The sequence below is a fragment of the Thermobia domestica genome, chromosome 9, assembly GCF_964235325.1.
Source record: "Thermobia domestica chromosome 9, izTheDome1.hap1.1, whole genome shotgun sequence".
In the NCBI taxonomy this organism is placed as follows: domain Eukaryota; kingdom Metazoa; phylum Arthropoda; class Insecta; order Zygentoma; family Lepismatidae; genus Thermobia; species Thermobia domestica.
Genome location: NC_137462.1, coordinates 37,054,426 through 37,071,286, shown reverse-complemented (window position 1 = coordinate 37,071,286; position 16,861 = coordinate 37,054,426). Strand labels below are relative to the sequence as shown.

Sequence of the window (16,861 nt, the reverse complement as noted above, 5' to 3'; positions counted from 1 at the left end):
TCACTGCAATTTTATATTCTTTTTTTATTCCTCCGTATATCAGCGTAGATAATACATGTACAGCATTATAAACCCACTTCACCATTGAAGTTTTCGATAAACAAATTTAAGGGAGGAAAATTACAGATTTGAATGGTAAGTGTACCGATACTTTCGTAATTAATTGTTAGTGGTATCCTATCCGATACTCAACATCTTTTTAATCAATGTTTTATCTTTTTGCCTTGTCCTGATAGTGAGTACAGATGTTTGCTCAATATTGATTTTAAAGAATATACTGAACAAAGGTAAGACTAAACTTATTTCTATTAAAAGTCAAAGTTTGTTTACCTGAATGAAGCCACGTGACGTTTGAAAAGTTAAATTAAGATATGCATTTCAACGAAATATTTTCCATTAAGAGTCCTTTTTTTTCCCTCGATATTTCGAGGACTTTATTCCTATCAACACTGACGAGTATTTTATTACTTTGGGATTATTTCTTGCTGTGCTATTTATTCCATATTTATTTTTCTTCTGGTGTGCGGGGAAAAAGACATCTTCATGACCAAGTCGAAATTAGTAGTTCTACAAGCTTGTTCCCTTCTAAAATGAGACAACTTAAAAACACTGTACACTGAATATAAGACGAGTACCATATCTTTGTTTATCCAGACTTTGACTTTCAATAGAAAATAATCCGTTGAAATGTGTATCTTAGCACACCACTTTATTTTATTTATATTAATACTGTCAGCGTCAATTTACTACTATCTTCGAGATGTATTCTTACCTTTTCATCATACTTGTACACCTTCCATAAGTCGTTAATATTCAGCTCCGGTTGCACGTATTCCTTTCTGTAAAATGCAATGAACGGCACTTCGAAATGCTGGTTTCTCATAAACTCCAGAGACTTTTTAATCTTGCCCACGGTTTGAGGTCCTTTTCTTGAGCGTTCCCTTATCTCACTTTCTCTGTGGCCATCCTATAAAAACAATGAAGATATTCTTGAGTTATTGTTACATTGAACTGGCAGAAAATCAATCAATGGTAATTTACCTTCTTATTTTTGCAACACAAAATGCAAATAACACGTTAATGTATCGGGTAATGGAACTTTCCTAATCTTCAGAAGAACAAGTTTTTTTGTTTTTCTTATAACATTTTTTTTTTTCAGCTACGAGGCTGTGTAAGACGTCGACGTACATCTTCATGTGGAACCTCAACAACATACAATCCCACAGGGAAACGAACTCTGGTCCCTATGCCAAATTACCAGCAATAAAGACAAAACAACGATGTCAGAAAATCACATTAAAAGCAAATAGATGAGGCGGACTCAAAAAGTAAGTTCATCAAAATGAAATCAGTCATAATCTACACCCCGAAACAGCTTCAGTTTTGAACAAGTTTTATTTTATATATATATATATATATATATATATATATATATAATGGTTTATCCTTATTGTTTCGCGATATAAACGTATATCATATCTTATTATATTTACCTTTTAGTGTTCTGATTATTTTTTCAACTGCATTGTATTAAAAGTTTAGGATCATGTTTAGGTGGCAGATAAGGCTTCTTAGAGCTTTAACCTCGACATGTAAAACAATCGAAATCAATAAATTAGCATACGCACCGTTATAGACATCTCGTCACTGGCCCATTAACCATTGCAGTAGACTCATTATTTTGTCATGTTTTATTGTTCTTTTTATTGCTTTATTGAGTGCTTCATACGCGTGTAGTCCCTGGTTTGATTCTCGTGGAAGTGCCTGATACAAACTTAAGTAGTGGTTCGAATCCCATTTTAAATAGTAGATTCCGTCTCATATAGCCCCAGTGCTGAAGAGGGACACTAAAACTCTTGTCAATCAATCAATCTACAAACTTCATCACATGTGAAAGAAAATTAGTAATTTTAGAAGTAATTTAAAGAAAATTAGATTTTGAACTCCACTGTTTTTTCCCTCCAGAGAATAATGACTGAAATTTTTGTTAGCTGATTGATTGACTTGAAATAAGTGAAGATATCCTAACATCTTACACATGTTCCCTATTCTAGTGTGTGCATTGTCATATTATTTAATATCTGCTTAACTCTAGTTAAAACAGCAAAACCATACCGTCCACTTCAGAAGTACGCAACGGGACAAGAAAATTCCTACACTATGTATAATCGGATAAAGAATTTTTATAATGTGTATAATTGATTTTAATTTCTCACTGACAACGGTTTTGAATTTAATATACTATTAAAATAAATAAAATGTACCTTTTCCTTTTTTTCTTTCCTTGCCAAGTTAACTTACTGGCACCTTCGTACTGTTACTATGGGTGAGTCAAGAAATTCTGTCACTTCAACAAAAGATTAAGGTACGAAAAAAATGCACTTTCGGTTTCAAACGTCTGTTAGATAAAGAACGAACAGGCCGGTACGTGTTTCATTATTTTCATGCAGACACATTTCCCTTCCTTCGTTGGCTTTGAACCATTTAATATTTTTTAAGTTTCTTCTTTCGGAAATATATACAAAAACTAATAATAATAATAATAATAATAATAATAATAATAATAATAATAATAATAATAATAATAATAATAATGCTCGAAACACTGATAGAAATAAGTCACGCTTGATCCATGCATTATATGTATAATAAAGAAAACCAGAGTAAAGGCTTTTGTAACATTCTATGATCATCACATACCTGTAGAGAGATTGTGGGCTTGCAGAATGCCTGCTTGTAAATCCATTCTGCTTCTTCTTCTGGTTCATCCGAGCCTTCAGGGAAAGAAGTAACTGGTACATCACGGAGTTGCATACGCTCAGGAATATCTGTATTCCTTATCTGAAAGTAAGTAAATTTTAAAATATTTTACTTAAAAGGAAAGCATCCTTAATCTTTGAATGCAAACCCCGTAAGAATACTAAATAAAACATTCTTATCTCCACTCAAATTAGTGGAAGATGAGACATTTTTTTTGAAGTCCACGTACTTCGACATTTGTATTTTCTATTTTCATTCATATCGAATCCTACGTTACGTAAATTAATAACATTAAAAAAATAAAAACTTCTATATCAGTAACTGATTCTTAAATACAAAAACAATACCTGAACTCTGTACTGAAGAAAAATAGCTACAATAAGGATTTGTTCCTAAAATAAAGAAAATGTTCATGAGGGAAGTATTGCACATGCCTATCTTAACTTTGGTATTAAACTACACGATCTCCTTCAATATATGTTTGTATTCAGGGTGTCTACTGGAATACCAGAAAGTAAATTCATGACTTTTTCATGACTTTTCATGAACTTTTTGTTCAAATTTTCATGACCATGGCGATAAAAATTCACCATTAGTAATAAACCCCTACCATCAGTGGTGCATCGGAACTATGCGGGTTGCTAGTCTTAAATATCACTTATTGTTAATCTTAAAGAAAGAATCTAAAATTCTGCCGCCTTGTGCTCGAGCACAGAATAGCACTTACCTAAATACGTGCCTGCTCTTACCAGTGAATCACTCTATACTGTATTTGAAGTTTTAATTCTGAGTATAATTATCCATCTAGCAGAAATTTGTCTGAAATTAAGCACTCAGAGAACTGCCCAAAGACAAAACAAATTATAAAAGAAATTAGTTTTAAAAAAAAAAATAGATCATCAAATTTAAAATCTGCACTCAAACGAATAATATTAATGGCATAAGTCTAAAGGCCCAAAAATACACAATTTACATTTCTTAGAAGTAAAGAAATAGCAGATCAGAAAGTTGGACAGTAAAAAGTTGTTACTATATTACAGAGACTAGAAGATGAAATGGGGAGCAGCTAGGAAGACAGTAAAGTACCAGTTAGCCAGCACTAGCTGGTGGGGGAAATTCTCACAATTACTGACCTGATACAACTGTTTCAGTACATGCAGTATGAGGTATAAAAGTATGAAGTATACAAATATTCTGAGATTTCAGCTTTTCATGACCAGTTGGGTAAATAAAGGACTTTTTCATGGCTTTCATGACCACTAAGCAAAATATATGACTTTTTCATGACTTTCATGACCAGTAGACACCCTGATATTGTGTACGAAATGAACAACCTACCTCATTATCAAGATCTGTAAAGTGGCCACGTTTCAATTCACTGGGCTCGTAAATTTCAAATATAGATTTCTTTGTAGGTTTCTTGCGTGTTGCTTTCTTTGCTCTTCGTCTGTGAACGAAATAAATAAATTAATTAATATACAAGATCAACTTGCCATTATAATTTAGAATAGCTATTTACTGTATTAACACATTGCTTGCATTTACGAAAAACAGCTGAAAAAGTCTTCTGGTACACTATAAAAGAATTAAGAGTGTACCCGAACCCATTGGAATTAGTGATTTCTTGTGACGTATCCAATTTGTATTTATCCAGTGAGTTTTGATTGAGATTCAGTTCTGACTTCTAGTTCTAATAAAGTAGGGTTCGTAAGTGGGGTTTCGGATTTATGAGATCTTATGGAGCAATCGTACCTTATTAATGATATGCTTCCAGGTAGACGAATGTTCAGATAATCCTGATACTGCAAGATTTTGGACCTGAGTCCTTCACATGTTTTTTTTAAATCCTCGTTAAAATACACTTCTTTTTGTCATTCCGATGTACGTTTGTTTACAGTGAAAGTTACTAAATACGTACCTGAAGAGCTAAGATAATCTACATAGTAATTCTTATATTTCGTAAAGTTACTTTCTAATTTCATCGGAGATTTAAACGATACATTAAAACCATACTTGTTGGCAGATTTTCGTAGTCTATATTAAAATTACTACGTATTACAGAAAATATGAAAACTTCCAACTTACTAAAATTAGTTTAATATGTATTTAAATATTTGAAAATTCCGGTAATCAACACATTTACATTTAATATTCGTAATACATTTAGTATTTGCTACTGTAATATATTCTTTTAATAATAATTTCCAAACGCAATGACGCAGATTTTACTGTACAGAGAATTACTTTCTATTTGTGTCAAAGAAAACTGAACAAAAAACAAAGAATAGGTAGAAAACAATATTCAATTACTTAAAATATATCATATAAAGCTCAAAAGCAAATAAAATAGGTCGACTTGTTTCGAAATTATTAGTAAAAGAACACGCGAGTAAATCCCACTTCTGCTAGTGACTGTGCTTTCTTCTCACGTATTTTCTTAAACAATTATTTTTAAACTGGTTGGACAGATTTCAGTTCAAGCACGAAAATTTAAAATAAGGATAAAGCATCAATTATCAAAGAGCCTTTAAATTTTCGCATTATTTTTCCAAGTATTGCCACTAGATTAAATTATAGAAATTACGTCTCAAAAAAGAGTGTGTGTCTGAGGCAATTAATCTTTAGGTTTTAGAACTAGAAAATTATTGAGTTAAAGTGTTTAAACAATCACTTACCTTCTTTCACCTTCTTCCCCTTCTTCATCATCCATATATTCATCTTCTTCCATATCATCCTCATACTCATCATCATATTTATCAAATTCATCATAATCGAAATCAACACCGAAGATGTCCTGAGCCTCTTGTAATGCACTGGAATTAAAAACATGAAATCATTAAAATCAAGTTCAGCTTCTACGTATCACTGACCACAAATTTACTATCTTGACTTGTGAAGTGCAAAAACTGTTCCTATGGTATATTTTGAATGAATGAATGAATGAATGAAAAAAAAAAAAGTATGGATAAGTGATATATCTTATAATTAATCCTTCCAAGGAAACCACGTTTCTATCGCCTAGAAAATATTGTAAAAGTACTTATGTTTTTAGAATAATACGAATATTTATTTTTATAATGTCACTGACATGTTCTACACCATACGGCAATCAGCCAATGTAAATGGTCATTGAACGCAATAAAGTTCAATTCAATTTTAATCTCTTCACTTATTTCAACATTACATATACTCTACACTCTGGGGTATAATTAACGAAAGGAACAAAATTATTTTTCTATTTATTTATTTATTTTTTTTTTTAAAGTTTAACGTTTCTGGACTATGCACCGAAGATAAAGAGTATCAGTGATGGTAAGATGGGTGATAGTGACGGAACGACGAAAGTGGGAGTAAACAAGAAAATCCCAAGGCAACTCACACAGACGATGTTTGGCCAGCATCCAATTTACTTGGCGGAAGCTGTATCGAACAAAAGACCCCATGCTCCAGAAGCAGGAGCTCTACCACTGAGCCCTCGTGCCCCAGCATTCACGAAGAAGTATGATCGGTTAGACAATTTTTAGCTGAGTCTACACATCAGCTCCCATTAGTTATTCTTGCTTTCTAGACCGAGGTTCGCTGTCTTTTAACCCAAGTAACTCGCCAATTGCCTCATGTTGCCTGGACAATATAAGAACTTCTGTATTCTCACTGGGAATCAGACCCGGGATCACTTGCACTAGAGGCACGGCAAGGTCTGCGGGGCCGTTACTTACGCCCCTGGGCCCGTTCCATAAATTACAAATTAATTAAGGGGACAATATTGACAAATCTCAAAGCCATACGAATAAACGTTATTCCTAGGGCCCCTAATAGTAGACCTTTTTTACTGAAATGGGCCCGCGACTCATTTTTGTTTAATTTACCTTTTGTGTGCTGCTTTGTTTATGTAATGTAGTGAACATGTTTGATGTTTGATTTATAATTTCATGTTTGTATCGTATATGGATTAAGAAAATTTTGTCTCAAAATGGGCCCCCTTAGAACGGCGGGGAACCTCCCTGGGGGGCAGTTGCCCCTCTCCTGCCCCCCACAAGTTACGGCCCTGATTAGAAAAGAAGTAAACTTTCGAAATTTACACAACTTGCAAATACCAAATCTTATTAGTGCTAAAGTTGAGGAGTTAGTTCCACTGTTACCACTGCGATAAGGGGAAAGAAGGGAAGGACTGATAAGATTCGTTAGCCAGGTTTTGTGTCAAAACACAGCGCCAAGCTATAGTAAACGGACAATATGTAGACACAATTATGTCAATTATCTTCTAAGTTATAAATTTTTGAGTACATTTGATAGAAAACACATACATCTAAGGAGTCTCAATAATAAAATAAGTAAGAAACAGGAAATACACTAATGAACGGAGGAAACAACCGATTTTTTATTTTACACACCAAATCCTGTACAGATGCGAATTAAGTGACCGACTAGTCCGGAACACGAACCCGGGACCTTCGGCAGAGTGCCGATGTGTTAACCACTACGGTACCCTAGTACTTAACGCATCGGCACGGTATGCCGGATGTCCCGGGTTCGAGTCCCAGTTCAGTCGGTCACTTTTACACCCTTTGCATTCTAATTCGCACCTACAGAAGGTTTGATGTGTAAAATAAAAAGAAATCGATTTTCTCTTCCTTTCATTAGTATAAATGAAATTACAACCATCAGAAGGTGCTCAACGTATGAACACAGGAACTGTCCAAGTACAGCAGGGGTTTGTGGTACTGCCCAAGTGGTCCGAGATAAGAGCACCGACCTCGAGAGTGAGCGGCTGTTTTGGGAGGCGGATTGGGTAGCGTAGTAGTTAACGCATCGGCACGAAATGCCGGAGGTCCCGGGTTCGAGTCCCTGTCCAGTTGGTCACTTTTTCACTCTTTGTATTAAAAATCGAGTAGTTATTGAAATATTACAAATTTTATGCACATATCTGTCTTCAGGGAACATGGAGGGGAGTGTGAAAAATTTTAGCTTATATAAGACTTATTTCAATATTACTTTACCTCTAATAGTAGCTGGATAAGATGCTTATGCATCTTAGAATTACTAAACTGAACTCGATTTCTCAGTGTCGCACCCACAAAGGCAATGATCGGTAAGACTGCTTTTATTTGAATAAAGTGTAATCAGCACATAAGATTCCCATCATCGATATTTCTGGTTTTCTCGTACTTTGCTATCTCTTAACTGAAACACCTTTCTGGCTTAACGCTGATATTATTATACAATGATAAAATCATCCTACTAGTGACGTATTTGGCAAAGCACACTAAAGAGTAGACAAATTTTCTGATTCATAAGTTAAAAAAATTATGTAATTTGAAATTAGTATATACACGCCTATTCACGTGCTGAATGACACCATGAATCGACAATTTAAGAGTCTCATTCGAAAAATGAAATGAATCTTTAAGTTTTTCGTCCCACGGTTATGCCCGCTACGCAAAGGATGAGAAATGAATGCAATGGTAGAATGAATAAAGTGAAAGGGAAATGGGAAGACCCCGAGAAAACCCACGCACACGGTATTTGTCCACTACAATGTCCACTTGGCGCGAGCTGGGATCGAACCAGGGATTCCATGCACCAGAGGTGAACGCTCTACCACTGAGCCACCGTTGGCCCACAGTCTCTCATTCAAATCTAACAATATAAGTACTAATTTTATGTACTGAATGTCTACAATTTTCGCGTAACTATTTACAAAATGACTGATTTTATTACATCTATGAGTTGATTTTCCTTTAAAAAAAATAAAAATAAATAAATAGATAAAATAAACTGCCCAGGAAGTTTCCTTGGATCCGTCTGATTAATTTAATCACAAAATGACGATAATTTTAAGAAATAGTCTCCTAATAAAACTTAAACAATACTTTTTTTTAATCCCCTACAAAATTAAAATGAAATTCAGAAAAGCGATGGCTATACTAGAATCCAGACGACCAAAAAGTGAAACGAGCTTTTAAAGTTTAACGTCTCATGATGATGCCCTTTACGCTACAGGAGACGGATGATTGTTGGAAGTAAACGATTCTGGAAGAATTGGTGAATGAGTATGGGGGAGAAACCCGAGAAAGCCCATGGACATGATGTCTATCTCAAATTCACATGATCTAGGATAACCTCTCACAGCAGAAGCGAACTCTAACATACACCATGAAAGACGAGAACTATATTATGTGCACAACTGCTAATCGTGAAGTTTAAGAAAACAGCCATAACAACTCTCACTGTTATTACCAGATTTCTATTATGGAACTGAATTTTTTCGGAATATCGGGTTGCTAAACAAGAATCTTATTTACTTCTTCTTGTATAAGTTAAAAAAAAAAGAAAGTAAATAGTAGATCAGGTATTATTATTTCCTTCAAAAAAGAAAGTAAACAGTAGATCAGGTATTATTATTTCCTTCAACAGAAGTGATTTAGCCAGCCCGTTATTTATAGAATTCAATATAGCAGTTAATAAACATTATGATATAGATATACCCATCTTTCGTGCTCCAATGCAAGGAGGGTTCGTGTTTTGAGGCAGTTTTCAAAGTATTGATTAGACATTGCGGAATGAACTACTTCAAGATCTCGAAATACGGGGGTAGGTTGATAAGTTCTCAGCCTATCCAGGTTCAAACAAAGCAAGATATAAAAGTTATATATGTTTATGAGGCTTATAATTTGTGAAGCTACTGTGCAAAATTTGGTTTGACTAAACCACTTTTAATTTTTTTTTTTTTCAGGTCCAAAGTGAGGATGTCAGCCCACGTTCCAGGAATTAGTAAATTTGAACACCGTGCATTCATCAAGTACCTCTTCCTAAACAGACTCTCGCCGAAGGAGATCCACAACGACGTTGTCACGACATTGGGGGACAAGGCACCATCGAATGCCACTGTGAAGAAATGGGCAGCGAACTTCAAACGTGGGCAATTTAGTCTGAACGATGATACAAGGTGTGGCACACCAATTTCAGTGACCTCTCCGGAGATGATTGACGCCATTCACCGGAAGATTCTCGACAATTGCCGAATCCCGCTCAAGCAGATAGAGGACTCATTGGGCATTAGTCATGAACGGGTGTGGAAAGCAGCCCTAAAGGAGAAGAGACGTGGAAAGCTGTCAAAAGGGGTAATCTTCTTCCAGGACAATGCGCCCTCACACAAGACACGTCTGACATTGCAAAAATTGAAGGACCTATGGTTTCAAATACAGGAACCTTATTCGCCTGATTTGGCTCCACCAGACTTTTATCTCTTTCCTAAATTGAAAATGTTTTTAAAGGGAACGCATTTCAATGGCCTGGTTTGCAGAGCATTCATCCGACTTCTATTTGTCTGGCTTGCAACCACTGCAGCAGCGATGTGGGAAGTGCATTGCACTACAAGGGGAATATGTTAAATAAAATCACCACGCTTCGCTTCCTATCTACTTGTTTTCTTGATAAGGTTGAGAACTTACCAACCCACCCTCGTAAAAGGTTTGAGATAACGATTATGAGGCATGACGTAATCCTGAAAGGAATGTTTTGAATTATGGAACTTTGGAAATAACAGTTAAGATTCGTTTTAAGTTTTTCCGTTCATTTTTCAATCAAGTCAAGAAAGATAAATGAGAAACAGTCTTCTATAATATGTAAGAAATGCAATCTTTAAGTTTTATGTCCCATGGATATGTCGGCTAGGCTAAAGGAGACGGTAATGATGAAAAATGAATAAAATGATGGAATGAAGATGTGAGAGGAAACAGGAGAACCCAAGAAAACCGAAGCACCCGGTTTCTGTCCACCACAAAGCTCACTTGGTGCGAGCAGGGATCGAATCAAAAACTCCATGCACCAAAGGTGAATGCTCTACCACTGAGCCACCGGGCCCCTAAATGAGAAGGAGTCTTCTTTCATATGTAATTGCATAATGACATACTGAACAAGTGTTACAATTTAAGTTTTACAAGAAAATCTTTCATTTCATGTTACTACAAACAAAAGCTGGACTGATTATTATCAGCTCCATGAAACAACAATAGTACGACACCAATTCCCTCGTTCTTGTAATATCGAAGTTATGTATCATGGAGACTCTGTATATAGATATTTATTCTGTTAATTGTCAAGAGCTCAAGTCAGCTCCTCTCGTCACACCTTAAGTTAAGGACTGAGAGCAAAAATATTCTATGTATTTTGATTTTTTTTTTTTTTTTTTTTTTTAAACATTTTGCTTGTAAATTCTACTAAAAGGAAAACAATAAACGCAATCTATAGGTCCTTAAATGGTTTCTACGGATAGGAGACCACAAAAATTTAATTTTATCTTTGTTCACTTTTAGTAATCATTTGTCTGCTTTAGCCTAAGTGCATAACCATGGGATATTAAATTAGTTTCATTTAATTTCGTTAAATGGTTTCTAATTTGTCTAGTGACGAACTAAGCATCTTCCAACACAACCATCTTATAAATATTTAGTTCATGCAACATTCCTGAAATATCAGGAAATACATACGCATCGGTAAATATTGGTCTTCTCTTCCGCCTTTTCTCAGGCCTGCCTTCATCATCCACAATGAAGCCATCTTCATCTGAATATTCACCTTCCGACTGTTCGTCATCATATTGCTCAGCTTCAGCATGCTGTCCGGCCTCGGAAGTTTTCTCTTCTTCCTGTGTTGAACAAAAATAGAATTAAGAGTAACAATACAGCTATTATTTGCTTTAAAACTAGACGAGCACATTAAGTCGAAATTATATATTGTTTCATTCGTATCCGAACCCTAGCTTGAAATTAGATTTCTGAGGTTTCAGCACCTATCGCCATATTAGCTCGTCACGTATCAGAAATTACGTGTCCCGGCGACTACACTATCCGGGAAAATCGGGGGGAGGAAAGAAGCGGTGTGGTATCATTATATAAGGAACCATTTCGGTACTTGCTTGGTGTGAACAAGGAAAATCCAGAAAAATTTCATTCAGGATAACTGGCGTGAAAAAGTTTTCACTTTTTCGATCAAGTGTACCCACCGAGAATAGAACCCGGGACCGCCGACTCCCTCGTGGGTATACAGTTAGCGAATGTGGCTGATACGGGAGATCCGATTTTGATTCTCCGTGGGAACTAGTGGGGTTCGGATTCGTTAAGCTGTAAGTTCATGTCTATGCTGAACGGGAAGCTCAGCTCCAAATAAACCGACCAACTATACGAGGCCTGTGTCCACAAAGAGAATTGAACTCAGAACAACGCATACAAAAATGGAACGACGTTAGCCACACGCCATAAACAGGCACATTAAAAAAAAAAAAAAAATCTCTGAAACCAGCATTATTCCCAAAATTAGCAAGTACAGCAGTTTTTGAAAAAAATTTGTGAAATAGATACTAAATATAATTTCTTTAATGATCTCTTCCAATGCGAACAGAGTTCTAAGAAAAGAAAAGTATACTAGAACACTGGGCAGTTAACTATAAAGTTATTGACAAAATAAATCCCATCAGACGAGAGAGAGAGAGAAAGCTCCTCAATTATCCTAACTATATTTATTTATTCCCGACTACTATTTAACTGGTTTGCTACTATCAGCACCCTCAGAGATATATATATTTAGTTGATATATCACATATATATCAACTAACCAGACACATAATATTTATTAAAAACTTAACAGTGAAGGTTTAATGTGATAACCGAGACACAGAAAAAGAATAGGATAACCACGCCCAAACTTCCCTCTCCCATCCATTCGCCTTCTATAAACTACAGTTAGGGACTAATGAATTCAAAACAATATGAATTTCAAGTTTTAAATATTACTGTTCTACGAAGAGTTCAAAACCTCGTTTACAAGGGTACTACAAGGAAAAGAAAATGTCAAACATTTAGTCAATTTTCAGACTAGCAAATACATGAAGTGCAAGGATACTAAATTAACGTGTGTATTTGAAAATTTTGTGTGCATCTTCCTTTCCTCCTTGCACGCTTGTAAACGAGGTTTTGACCTCGAAAGGTAGTTCATTTATCACAATTATTCTTTGCATGATGTTATGTGGTACTCTGTACGTACCTCACAAGTACTACTTCTAGTACTTAGTTCCCATCTCATATAGCCTCGCTGCTGAAAAGGACGTTAAACTCAAAATCAACTCAACTCCACTTATTTCTCGTAAAACTTTAATTCTTGATTCATGTGTATGAATGACGTGTTATATGTACCTGCTTCGATTACGTACCACGTGCATGCAATATATATGCATAATGCTGGTTATATATACTACTTGCCGCGTTTATGTTTGCAACTGATGATATTCCTGTTTGGTACAAGCACAATGGATATCCATCACATGTCTCGTATCACTTAACTGGCACAGAACAAGAATAAGGTCGCCATGTCATTGTGTACCTTACGTAATGTTACGAGCTGAGTAAATCAATGAAACAAACATTTCATGTGCTACATCATTCAGTATAATATTAATTAGACATGTCAATGGCATGAACTTTCTGATTGGAAGTTAAACTTATTTAAACTCACTTGATTTCATCAATCACCTATTGGAATAGCTTTCTTTCCGTTTTCACTGAGCGTTTGGTTTTAACTTTAAGAAAAAAAAATTGCAAACAATATAAGAAAGAAAAAATACTTACATGATCCGATCCCTCAAACAACTGATTTGCAATAGCGTCTCTCTCCTGCCGTTCGTTTTCTTCTGCTTCACCTTCGGAATCTTCATCCTCAACTCTACGAAGACGTTTGAATCTTTTCTGGAAAAGAAAAAGTTAAAAACACCATTAACATCGTACATAGAACGAGTAAAATAGAAGCCGTCTACTCTCTACATGCATATTGTGCTACTATATATTCAATATTCAAATATAATGTTTCACTACATTATTAGTTCCAGAAAGCCTATTTTTTTAGTTTCAATACTAATTTTATTTCGAGGTTTATACATTTCTCCGATAATAATTTTAAAAACTTTGTTATAAGTATGTTCTAAAATCTTTTTACAAATTTGTGCTAGATTACCAAATACAATTAATATAGCTCTCGTAATCAGAGTCAATTTACATTAAACAGATTTGTAATTGGTACAGAAAGATGCCAATGTTTTGCTTAATACTGTAAATTCATTCTTCTTTCAACTTGTATGTCATTGTTTTGCATTCTCACACAAGAGAATTAAAGAATATCCTTTCTGTATGTCCGAGTATCTCCTACATCACATACTAAAGAACTTATATAATTACATTAGAAAAAAATACCTACCCTTTGAACCTTGACACCCAAGTTTTCTTCCAGCAAATCATAATCATCTTCTGATAACCTATCATCTAAATCATCTTCATCATCACTTTTCTTTCTCTTTTTCGAACCTCCCGAGGCATCTGAATCTTCTCCGTCGCTTTCTTCAATCGGATTGTCATCAATCAAGTCCTGAAGTTCCTCTCGCAACTTTTCCTCATCATCTGCAATGTATACAAATTTAGGGCAATGTAAAAATAAATTGCGTAAACTTGACATATGACAGAATAAGTAACGGTTGAAGATAATGCATGATTGGAACAAAAGGAGCATGGTGTGGCTCACTAGCAGATACTGAGTTCTGAGGGCAGTGGTCCCTGGTTTGATCCTCAGGATTCTCCAGTTTTTTTTGTTTTTTTTTTTTTCATATTCTCATTCCACAAAATTTTTTCCAATCATTCACTTCCATTAACCAGCCGTCTCATTCGAATTAAAGGCCATAACTATGGAATGTAAAACTAGAAATTTACTTTCATGATTGGAACAAACGAATACAGAAGTGAGAAACGGAATGTGTATCTCGTTTAATGCATGTCTCTCATATTAATTATACCTTTCCTCTCTGAACCTTTTCCAATTAACCCGTCCCGCGATTCCACTAACCATCTCCATTTCGGTACGTGACGTTTGGGCCCCGCCGTTTGGGCGCGAAGCCATTTGGGCGCCAGACGTTTGGGCGCGAGTTAAATTAAAAAGTCATTATGTCAGGCGCTGAGTACTAAGTTCCAATCAAGATATCACAAGGTGTCTACTGTAGTGGAAGTCCTTGAATTATACTGGATTTTGTTTTACATACTAGAAATATTGTAATTTTAAAATTCTAAAAACTGAATTAACAATTAAATTTTGTAAATTTAAGTTTCAGCCAAAGTTAAGTATGCTTTTTATTTGATAACTTTTCAAACCAAAGGTAAGCAGACCAAACTAGATATGATTGACTGCACTACATACATAGTGAGCCTATTCCATCAAAAAAAATTAAACAGGCCTTCTACTGTAGTTATGCAAGAAGTGTGAATGTCAAACACATTTCTAGTGGCTAAATGACCAATATATTTACACTTAACAATATTTTTCACATTTATGGGGGCCGCGGTGGCTCAGTGGTAGAGCGTTCACCTCTGGTGCTTGGGGTCCCGGGTTCGATCCCAGCCCCCGCCAAGTGAACTTTGTGGTGGACAAACACCGTGTGCGTGGGTTTTCTCTGGGTTCTCCCACTTTCTTCATCCCACCATTTCATTCATTACTCATCATCACCGTCTCCTTTAGCCTAACCGGCATAATCGTGGGACGTAAAACTCAAAGATTTCATTTCAGATTTTATTTTTCACTTTCAAATCGTTCTTTTTTCCTTTCGCCACTTTCTTTAATGCAGATTAAATGCTTACAATGGGACGAAAAAAAGTGTGTTAAGTTTGATTTTTATATTAGAATGTTAATATAAAAAAGTGATACCAGAAATACGGCATACTGCAGTTCCTAAACTCAATGTCTTAGACACCCTGTATTAACATATTTCCCTCAACTCGGTTAGGATTTAGGATTTTTAGATTTCTGGGCTCTCGGCATCTAAGGCCATTTAGCCCGTCACGTTTGAGGGAGCACACTATCCGGGGAAAGGGGAGGAAGGAAGCGGCCTGGACCTATAAATTAGATACCACCCCGGCATTATTAACAGTTCGTCTGGTTCCTTCATTTTCTAGCTTTCTTATATAATACAAAAATTAGATCATTAGATCAGAAGTACAAGAATAGTGAACAAGCGAAAAATCAGTCCATGACGAGGTTAGGCAACAAATACCACAAACGCATTAAACTATTTAATTTAGAAAATATACAGATAAATGAGGTGAGATAAAAACAGAAGTGTAGGAAATGTATATATCTTGATTCGCGCTTAGTTTTTAGCAGGGTGGATTGATTTAAATCAGTCTGATTTAAATCACGATTTTAATCAAGATTTAAATCACTTGATTTTTTTAATAAAAATCGTTGATTTAAATCAAATTCCGAAATAAGTTAATTCAAAGTGAAAATAAGTAAATTCGCGTTTCTGTTTTGTTAATTCAATTATGGAAGATAATAACCATAATACAATGAGGCTCATACGTATGTAAGCACAATATGAAACAAGTATCATGCAGAGGATGATTAGGGAAAATTCCGTTTCGAACGGGTAACGGATGAATCCTGCTTTCTTCTCTTCGTAACATAGGGTTTTTAAATCGTTAACTATTCCAACGGAAAAATCACCATGGACATTTAAGACAAAATTTCTTTTGTATCCACGTCTATTTGTTTGTTTCCAGATAATAGGAGCGTATTTAGAGCGGCCCGATCCCCTCTCCGAAACAAAAAAAAAAAAAAAAAAAAAAAAAAAAATGTTAAAACTTTTGGCGAAATTTATGTACTAAATACATGGAAGTTCCTCGGGATCGTAATACGGCAAATTTTGGATGCGTTAAAATATCGAATAATACTTTTGATAAAGCGGATTCTTTCAAATATCTAGGATCAGTACTAACAGACGAAAACGATATTTACGAAGAAATTAAATGTCGACTAAAAGCACGGAATTCGTGTTATTATTCAGTAAAAAATCTCTTGTCGTCACGAATTCTGTCCAGGAATTTGAAGATTAAAATATATATGCCTGTTGTTCTCAGGGTGTCTACCAAGCAGGCATAATCAAATTCCCTGACAAAATTATAATTTTCCTGTCATTCTTTTTTTCTTAGTGTAACTCATGAAAAGTAACTTATATTTAAATTATGAAAATGAAATCTTTCAGTTTTACGTCCCACGGTTATGCCGGTTAGGC

General features: G+C 35.2%; 1 protein-coding gene across 4 annotated transcripts in view; it reads right to left on the bottom strand.

The window, feature by feature from the left end:
- LOC145694570 (transcription elongation factor SPT6-like) overlaps positions 1–16,861 on the bottom strand; it is a 102,118-nt gene that overhangs the window by 66,745 nt on the left and 18,512 nt on the right. For all 4 annotated transcript variants that reach the window (XM_081770907.1, XM_081770908.1, XM_081770905.1 and 1 more), the window contains exons 4-10: positions 14,005–14,204; positions 13,383–13,499; positions 11,250–11,407; positions 5,436–5,573; positions 4,099–4,207; positions 2,701–2,841; positions 773–967 (exon numbers count right to left, since the gene is read on the bottom strand). In XM_081770907.1, coding sequence (XP_081627033.1) covers positions 773–967; positions 2,701–2,841; positions 4,099–4,207; positions 5,436–5,573; positions 11,250–11,407; positions 13,383–13,499; positions 14,005–14,204 — 1,058 coding nt within the window. The remainder of the gene's footprint in view (positions 1–772; positions 968–2,700; positions 2,842–4,098; positions 4,208–5,435; positions 5,574–11,249; positions 11,408–13,382; positions 13,500–14,004; positions 14,205–16,861) is intronic.